Source organism: Sciurus carolinensis, chromosome 4, assembly GCF_902686445.1.
Source record: "Sciurus carolinensis chromosome 4, mSciCar1.2, whole genome shotgun sequence".
Lineage (NCBI taxonomy): Eukaryota > Metazoa > Chordata > Mammalia > Rodentia > Sciuridae > Sciurus > Sciurus carolinensis.
This window is the reverse complement of record NC_062216.1, coordinates 64,973,556-64,982,855: the sequence shown is the minus strand read 5'-3', so window position 1 is coordinate 64,982,855 and position 9,300 is coordinate 64,973,556. Positions and strand designations below refer to the sequence as shown.

Sequence of the window (9,300 nt, the reverse complement as noted above, 5' to 3'; positions counted from 1 at the left end):
CATCTCAGGGAGAGGCCCTCTGGGAAAGGAAAAGACAGGTCTGACCTTCCGCATAGCAGCAAAAGCAGGGCCAAAAGTGGCTTTGACCTCCACCCGGTCTCGGATCCAGGCTGGCAACTTCGCCAGGGTTGAGGGGCGGGCATACCGCTGATCCAGAAGCACTATGCTGGCAAAGTCCCTCTGGTGCCTGATGGCCCTGCCTGGGTGGGCACAAAGGTTATGGCTGTAAAACCTGCCTCCTAGACAGTAGTGCCATGTCCACTACGTCACCCTCCTTTCCTCACCCCTTCAATGAGAGGGCAGGTAAAATCCCTCCTTCCTGTCAGACTGTTCTCCATCCATCCATCTGCCCTGTCTGCCTTGAAGGCCAGGAACAGTCCTGGGCTTACCTATGGATTGGTTGACAGCCTTCATACACAGATTCTCCACCAAAGCCTTCCCTGGGGGGGCCTGACCTGGGGTCCTAGGCTAGAAAGGATAAGAGACAGTCAGTCATTTCTCACCTCCTGCCTCATGGTCTAGCTCTTCTCAAGAAAAGGCTCTGGAGCAAAACCAGGAGGTTCCATGAACCTAAACCAGCAGCTGGCCAAACAGGTGATCTCATGGGGAAAATCAAGAGTGGGCAGATTCATCCCAAACCTTTGGAGTGGCCAGCAAACATCAGCACAGTGAAAAGTTGCACCCTAGGGCCTTGCTATATCAGCCGTAGGGTGACATAGCTCTTCTCCAACCCCCTCATCCTCTAGAATACTGGAGGTACTTACAAGGGTCTGATCCAAGTAGGCCATCTTCTCTTGTAGCTCTGGAGACCTGATGTTGGGGTAGGGCATGCCCACCATCACCACACACCTGGTGGAGACATGAGTCAAGCCCTCCCTCACACCTTGTCAACTGCTGTCTTCAGTAGCTTGCACTGCCCCACCCAAAACCTACCATCTGGAAAGGGTATTCTCAGGCAAAAGATTCAGCCCAGGCCAATGAAATGGACCCTGATAAAGTTATGGTCTGCCTCACCTCCATAGGGCCAAATCCAGGGATATACCCCTCACCCCCCCAAACACACAATGGACACTGAAGAGTCAGCCTGGGTGCATCAGATCACAGGCAGGGGCCAGTACCTCAGTCCCAGTAGAGAAGAGGATCACTACCTACCGACCCAGGTCATCAGAGAAGTTGATCCCTTCACTCATCTTTCCTCCGACCACAGAGAGAAGCAGGGCACCTGTCACTGTGCCTCCCACATGGCCACAGCTCTGAAGGAGAAACCCAGCCCAGAGCGGCTAAGCCAAAGCTGGATGCCTCCCAACAACACCCAGCTGCCAGGCCCACTTGGTCTCTGGACCCAGTCTCAAAAGTTACACTTCTCACCGTGATGCACTTAGAATATGCCATCAGCACCTGCTCTACCTGGCTTGCTCTTTTGGGTTCCTGGAATATCTGGAGAAAGAAGAGAATGTCTCCCAGCAAAAGGCTTTGGCGGGCTGGGTCTCTGGTCTGCTTGAGACCCTGGGTTTTGTGACCTGGGGACAGGAGGATCACTGAATAAAGCTTTGGGGAACCCTCTGGGCCAGTTGTCAGGGACCAGAAGATGTGGGGCTGAGAACTAGGAGAAGCCAAACTGTCCTGATTTGACAGCAAGCAGAACCCAGGTGGAGCTCTGGGTGGCACTATCCTAACAGGGGGAAGGGTCCAGCAGAAGGGCTACTCACCTTTTTCCTAACAGCCAGGCGGGCCAGCAGACCACTCTTGTCCCAGTGGGCGTGGACCTGGCGTTGGTACTCATAGGAGGGGAAAAAACAGATCACCCCTCCAGGGACCACATTACACAGGTTACAGAGAATGCGGCCTGTCTCCTCCATCTATGGAAGGCAGACAGACAAGGAGCCCCCCATGGAGCAGGCCTGCAGTGACACCCACAAAAGAGTTGCTAACCTTGGGGTTCAAACATGAGGATGGCCAGGGAGGATGATGGCCAACTGGCTCCCTGAGTGGAATGTGCCACCTTCCTACCAAACATGCTCAACTGCTTCTGGTGATTGTCAACTTTTATGGCACAACCTAATGCCAGCACCCTAGAAATACAATATACCGTTGGTTCCCAAATTGCCGATGTCCCGATGGGTACCCTCCATTACGAGTCAGGCACTGGACATCCCAAGCATGCCACTGGAGATGTGCCCAAGACCTGCACCCCTTGCCCGGGGCAGAGGCCCACATAAGCAAGGGACCAGAGAACCAAAGGAAATGAACAGTGTTCTCACATACTCCACACTAAAGGGATACATGGAGGTCATAAGAAAATTAACTTACTAGCCTAATGGGTAGGGGACAGCTCAAACTTTCCTTGATAAACATCTACAGATCCTAGTCATTCTATGGCAATTGTGATGGTCACCAACTTTCTTGGTGCCAGGACTAGTCAGGGCTACCCACCCAAGAGCTCTCTCCCCTGCCCTAGGGGGGCTGTGGGAAACCTGCTGCTGTCACTCACCATCTGAGGCAGCTCTCTTTTCTGGTATGTGAATTCCAACTGCTGGTTGGAGGGTCCGCTGCAGATGATGAGGGGCAAGATGTTGTCTGGAGGGATCACGTGGCCTGATGAGACCCAGGGAGGGGATGAGAACCTGGCACAGATTCTTCTGCCAGGCAAAGTCCAGGGAGGGTGTTCTCCCAACCTGTCTCCCAGACTAGGAATAGTGATTTAGAATATACCCACTCACCCACTACCACAATAAGAGTGGGCAATGGTGGGGCACAGAGTATAAGGAAAGGGGAAGTATGCTGGAGAACAAGCCAGTGAAGGGCAAGGCCCCCATCCTGGGGTCTCCTTAACCCTGGGTCTTACATGCAGCAAAACCAAGACTACTGGGACCACAGTGTGGTTGCCTGGTTTATCCTACCCAGACATGGATCCTTACCACAGGAAAACTCCACCACTCGCTCAGCTTCCACCCCAGCACATGCCAGCAGCTGCTCACGAAAGTCAGACACCTGCAGGTCACAATGTCAAGGCTTTGTGACCTCCCAGAAGTCTGGGGAAAAGGAACCTCAGGCCTTGGCCTGGAAGGCTGTGGGGTGAGGGTAGAGCCCTGGTGTAGAAGGCAGAGAAGTCTGGACCAGGAGGCAACTAGTGTGTAAGGCAGAAATAGGACCTGAAAGAAGGTGGATGCTACATGAACAAAGAAAACAACCGTTAATGACATCCAGTGTTGGCAGCCTCATTAGACAACTTGTGGGAATAGCAAAGTAAATTTGGCCAATTTGGCACACAGATTCTCTCAACCCTAGCTGTGCACTGAAAAGACAACACCAGAGGGGATTTAAAAAATAAAAAAATCCAAGTGCCAGGTCCTAGCTCAAACCACGGAATAAGAACCTCCAGGATTTGCACCTATCCAATTGGCAAAAATCCAAGAGCTTAACCACTCTAAGGAGAAATGGGCATTCTTAAACCTTGCTGGTAGGATACAGAAGAGTTTCAACCCTTGGGCAGAGGAATCTGACAGTACTTAGCAAGTGAGATGCAGTTTTTAACCTGGCATTCCATATCTAGGAGTCTACCCTGAAGATACAACCCATAAATACCAATTAACATGCACATGAGACTCTTTCTTGGGAAGTTATTTGCCCATAAGAGACTGGCTGAATGAGTTGTGCTATATCTACTAAGGCATGACCAGGGACTGCCAGGACACATAGATAAGAAACAACTATCTCAATGCCTTTGATGTGATTTAGAAAGGAAACAATGTATATATACAATATATAACATATATAATAATATATATAATATATAATAAGCATATATATATATGCTTGTTTTTGCAAACAAAGCAAAAACATCCCAAATAACAATGAAAAGATAAAGCACTAGCTATTGAAAATGATTACCTATGGGGGTGAGGAACCAGTTGGTAAGGGACGGGATTGAGAGCTGGGGTTGTGCTCAGTGGTAGGGCACTTGCCTAACGTGTGAGGCACGGGGTTCGTTTCTCAGCACCGCATATAAGAAATAAAATAAAGGTCCATCAACAACTAAAACAATATTGTTTTTAAGAAAGGCGTGGGAATGATATCTTCCTATAGTTTTAACTTTTTTTGAAACATATGGATGTTTATATACTTTAAGAACAGAATTAAGTCAAAATGAAAAAGCAAACTCTGAAGTTGAAAACAAACTGAAACAAAAACAACACAAAAACAAAAATAGCCCAGTGACCTCGCAGACTATAAGCAAGCACACAGAGAAAAGCCTGATTTCAAATGACTTTATACTCTTAGAGTGTAAAAATTTTAAAAATGAAACTTGGATCAGTTAGCAGTAGCAATATAATTTTGAAACTTTTAAGTATATTGTGGGATTAAGCAAATAATTAGTTATATTAATAAGAAACCAAATATTCACTCAGTAACAAATGTCATAATTATACATTTACTCTACCATGCTCCAGCTGTCTTAGAAGAAAGAGTCATAAGGTCATATAAATTGATTCTTTGATTTTGATTAGAAACATCTTTACAGACTCCTGCTTCTGAAAGCACATTTCCTAGGTCTGTCTGCTGAAGCACCAGGGGTCACCCTAATACCCAGATTTCTACATACTGCCCCCCATTGAAAGAAAACATTTACCCTGGAGAAATGAAATGACCCAGATGTGGAGCCAGGCAAGCATAAAGTCAGTCTGGGACATTTTGTTATGCCAGAAATAAAGAAGGCATTGGAAGACTATGGGGGGTCCTGTCAAAGGACAGAGGTGGCAGGAGGGGCTCCACCAGTCAAATTTGAAATGACTTGAGCATCAAACACAATGACTACAAACTTTAATACATGGGATGAATAAAAATCTATGAATCTAGTCACAAAAAGGAAAAACAGTGAAAAAAAAAGTCCACAGGGGGATTCCAGCAGGGACCTGGGGCCAGGAACCACTGCCTAAGGCTCTGAGTAGCCAGAGTGCTCTTCAGGGAGTGAGGCTAAGGAAATAATCCCTGTGCAGAGATCCAGTTGTATTTACCATGGTACTATTTAGAACAGAGAAAAACTAGGAAGAGCCTCAGTGTCCAACAAAACAGGAGTGGTTATGTGAAACAGAACACATTCATATAACTGTTATCCAGTGCAGCTAGAATATGATGGAATAAATCTATACTTGCTGACAAAGAAAAATGTTTGTGCTATTTTGTTGCTGAGTGAAAAAGCAATTACTAGCAGCATGTAGAAATGATGCCAATTTTTGTTTTTAAAATATGTATACGCATATAAAAATTGTGTAAAAGACTATTACAATGATATATGCCAACACAATTCTTCCATTAGTGAAATTATGATCTATTTTTTCCCATTTTTGCTTCTCTGCTTTCTACAATGAAAATATAATACTTTTCTTTAAAAAACAAAAAACAAAAAAAAACATGTAACTTGAATTTATGAGAGCAGTTTGATACCTCTGTGGTGGGTGCAGAAAGGGAATGGTAAGGAGGCTCCGGAGAGTTCCCATACTGCAGAAAGCTAAAGAAACCAGAGGTGCCACCACCCACACCTGGGGCCCAGACAGGACGGCAGTACAGCAGTGCCACCTAGAGGACGCTGGTGGGGAGTGTGGAGATCCTTTCTTGTGTGGAGAGGTCCAGGGGACTGAGAGGAAAGAAGCTTGGTGGTGCATCTTTCCCCAGTCCCATCCCAATACCTGGGCACTGGAGGCTGGGGTTGGTGTCCTTACCGGCTGCATGGTGCCACCTGCAATGACCACTGCCCGGCATTCCTTCACCACCTGGGCAAAGTGCACAGCTGGATTCAGGAGTAAGAATTTGAGGCTACTCTGACTGAGGCTGCCTGAAAGACAGACACATAGGGGGAGGAGGTTGGGGACAGCCTGAGCACAAGGATCTTGGGTTGAGTCCATGAGTTCGCTCTTTCTCTTTAATAAAAGCAAACCTCATTTCGCCTCCAGCACAACCCTGTGAAGTAGACAGTACTACTGTCTTCCTTCCCACATTTCAAAAATTTCCAAAAGGAAACTGAAGTGCAAAGAGAAACCAGTCAACGGCATGCAGGTGACAGAACCAAGACTCAAACCCAGCCCACCTAACCTTAACACTGGGCCATAGGGTTCTCCAGCAATGCTGCCTGTGAGGACCCAGCACCTCTGCATCCTGGCTCCCTGGGGCCCCTGCTTGTCCCAAGTCATGGGAAGCCAGACATCACCATGCCTCCTCATTCTAAGTCAGACAGGTGTAGGATGTCCAATCCTTGGCTTGACTCCCTGGCTACATCAGGTTTTCTCCCTCTTGGGAAGTAAGGTAAGCAGCTAATCACCTTGGCGGCTCAGGATGACCCTGCCATCGTGGTTGGCAGTAGTGAGAGCTGCAAGGAAGCCTTCGATGTTCATCAGTGGGGAAGAGGATCTCGGGGCCTTGGCCTCATCCTCCTCCACAGGGGCCACAGGAGCTGTATAGAGTAGGACAGGGAGGAGGCACCCTGAAGTTAGGTCCACCTTTTTGCCCTAAGCCTGTAGCTGGCTCTTCCCTCCCAAACTCCTAACTCACCCTCGGTGACCCCAGGTTGTAGGCTCTTTAGGAAATGCTGAAACCCAGTCAGTTTGGGCTGCTCCCGGGAAGATGGGAAGACTGCTCCATAGCGTTCTGTAAAGCCAAAGAGCTGGATAGACAGGAAAGAGGGTGATGGAGGAATGAGAAGCAGTATGAGTGGGAGACACCACAGCCTACGAACCACCCCCTCCCTAAATAGTTCACACCAAGGAGAAGGAAGACAGAGATACGTCTGAGGGCAGAAGAGGGAAGCAGTGAGGCCGCAGGCAGGGGTGCTGCTGGCTTCCTCTGGGCCAGTAAAGGGAGTTACCTTCCTGCTGACCATGCTCTTCTCGCAGTACCGTTGCACCTGCAAAACCAACATCAATGGCAGGCATGTGTCAGAAAGAACACCAACACAAAGCTTCCCACAAGGGGGGCTCTGCCAAATCAGATACAACCTTCTCACCAACTTCTCAATGGCTCTAAGGGTGATCCATAGAAGTATGTGTCCCCTGCTTTCCTCCCAAGTAGTGTCATGTAAGTTGGGCCTTAAAGAATGCAGATTCATCTGGGCATGGTGACTTGGGAGGCTGAGGTAGAAGGATCACAAGTTCAAATCCAGCCTCAGCAACTTAGTGAGGCCCTAATCAATTTACTGAGACCCTGTCTCAAAAAATAAAAAGGACTGGGGTCCTGGCTTAGTGGCTAAGTGCCCCTGGGTTCAGTCCCCAGTACCAAAATGTAAAAAGTAAAAAAAATAAAATACTATGAGCAAAGGCACAAAGAAGTGAAGCCTGGAGCTCATTCCAGGCAAGACTGGAGTGCAACTTAGTTGGTGGTTTCAACATGTGTAGTTTGCTCTTAACTAGGAATGCCAAGCTGATGAGACTGGGTTCTGTGCAGATTTCTACCAAGAAGCCAGGCATAGTGGCACATGGTTAAAATCCCAGCAACTTGGGGAGGCTGAGGCAGGAGGATCCCAAGTTCAAAGCTAGCCTCAGCAACTTAGTGAGGCCCTAAACAACTCAGACTCTGTCTCATAATAAAAAGGGCTGAGGATGTGACTCAGTGGTAAAGCATCCCTGGGTTCAGTCCCTGATGCAAAGAGAAAAAATAAATTCTACAAAAAGTGATACCCTAGCCAGGTGTGGTTGTCCATATCTGTAACCCCAGAGGAGGCTGAGGCAGGAAGATCATAAGCTCAAGAACAGTCTGGCACTTAAGGAGATCCTGTCTCAAAATAATTTTTAAAAGGGCTCAGTGGTAGAGCCTAGAGTGTGTGAGACCGTGGGTTTAAATTCCCAGTGCTACAAAAAGAAAAAAGTAAAAAAATAGTGACATCTTTAGTTAAGATACACTCAAGTGTACTTTGTAAAATAAATGAAAAAAAGGGGAAGAGAACAGAAGCAAGGTGGCCAGGAAGAAAGCAGGAGCAAACAGAGCCTGCATGAAAGTCACAGCAGTGGGAGGAAAAGCTGGGATAACTCCAGAGTTATTTATGCAGCTTGGCAACTATTTAGCTGTAGGACACAAAGGGAAGAAAAGTATCAAGGATGACTCAGATTTCCAGAGTGTTTCATGGGATAATGGCATTGATAGTGACCAAAAGGGGTTAACTGGCGAAAGCAGGGCAGGAAGGGAAGGTCTCAGGTAGTACAAGTGGCTTCAAACGTGGGCTTCTCCACTCAGCACTGATGCACTGGGGTGAGGCCTGTGCTCTTCATCCCCCTGAGCCTGTTTCCTTTGTTTTCAAATGGCAACAGCTCTCCACCTGGGAGTCAGACCCCAGAACACAGCCCAGTATGTAGTAAGTACTCTGTCCATGAAGGCAGTGATGGTTATCAATTTGTAATCCCTAGGCTATAATTCAAGCGACCCATCAGGGAGAGTGCCGGACATTCAGGATTGGAGTAGAAAACGTCTGTGGCTGTGAGCAAACCCAAGGCTGCAGCTGGGAGTTGACAGGTCAAGCAGCGCCAGCCACATTCTCATCCTGCTCAGCCCTAGCAGATGGAACCAGGACCATGGTCCCTAAATCAGCTCCCTGTGTCTGTCCAAAAGCCCAGGGGAAAGACTGAGTCTGAAGAGAGATGGAAAGGGGTGGGGAGGACATGGGAGCCTCCATTTGTTACTGTGTGGTACAAAGAAGAGTGTCTCTTCTCACCAAGCCAGAAACCCCACGAACCTAGACTGTTTGATTTCTGTTGATATGTTGCTTTAAGGGTTAAGTAATTACATGTATGTGTGTGTTGGAACCTCAGACTGTAGAGTGCTTGAGTACAGAGGGATTTGCTTTCTATTTCTCCCATAGTCTTCATGCAATGTCTACTCACAGGTGGTGATAAGGACACCTGATGTGCTAACAAACAGTGGGGGTCTTTACCTTGAACAGGTTAATGTTGTCCACCTGGCTCTGAAAGAGGAAGTCATTGATGGTCTTCAGCTCTGTCCCTAAAAACAGACAAATGAAGGGTTTTGGGAACCTGCCCTGAAGCTTCTAGCTTTCGGTACCAGATTGAAGCCCAGAAGGGGCTCACATTCCTCTGGGCCCTATGAGAGTAACTCTCACCTGTTTGCGAGAGGCTCTGTGTATTGGGATTTTGCTTAATGTTCCCTGAAAAAAAAGAAAATGCAAACAGGTCAGGACAGTGATCCTCTGCACCCCATTTCCCTGTCTTCTCATTCTACACTGTATCTACTAAAAAGAACACCCATATTCAAACAGATTTTTATTTGTCTTTGGTTATTTATAGCATGCAAAAAACCCAC

At 47.5% G+C, this 9,300-nt stretch overlaps 1 protein-coding gene across 3 annotated transcripts in view; it reads right to left on the bottom strand.

The window, feature by feature from the left end:
• Ddx11 (DEAD/H-box helicase 11) overlaps positions 1-9,300 on the bottom strand; it is a 94,335-nt gene that overhangs the window by 834 nt on the left and 84,201 nt on the right. The window contains exons 20-33 of one of the 3 annotated variants that reach the window (XM_047548103.1): positions 9,101-9,145; positions 8,915-8,982; positions 6,860-6,898; positions 6,547-6,658; positions 6,317-6,448; positions 5,721-5,833; positions 2,919-2,991; positions 2,492-2,595; positions 1,710-1,859; positions 1,369-1,437; positions 1,153-1,253; positions 765-849; positions 390-463; positions 46-200 (exon numbers count right to left, since the gene is read on the bottom strand). In XM_047548103.1, the coding sequence (XP_047404059.1) occupies positions 46-200; positions 390-463; positions 765-849; positions 1,153-1,253; positions 1,369-1,437; positions 1,710-1,859; positions 2,492-2,595; positions 2,919-2,991; positions 5,721-5,833; positions 6,317-6,448; positions 6,547-6,658; positions 6,860-6,898; positions 8,915-8,982; positions 9,101-9,145 (1,320 nt within the window). Of the gene's footprint in view, positions 1-45; positions 201-389; positions 469-764; positions 850-1,152; positions 1,254-1,368; positions 1,438-1,709; positions 1,860-2,491; positions 2,596-2,918; positions 2,992-5,720; positions 5,834-6,316; positions 6,449-6,546; positions 6,659-6,859; positions 6,899-8,914; positions 8,983-9,100; positions 9,146-9,300 lie in introns of those variants that run through there. The other 2 variants (XM_047548102.1, XR_007108159.1) reach the window with 2 other exon arrangements.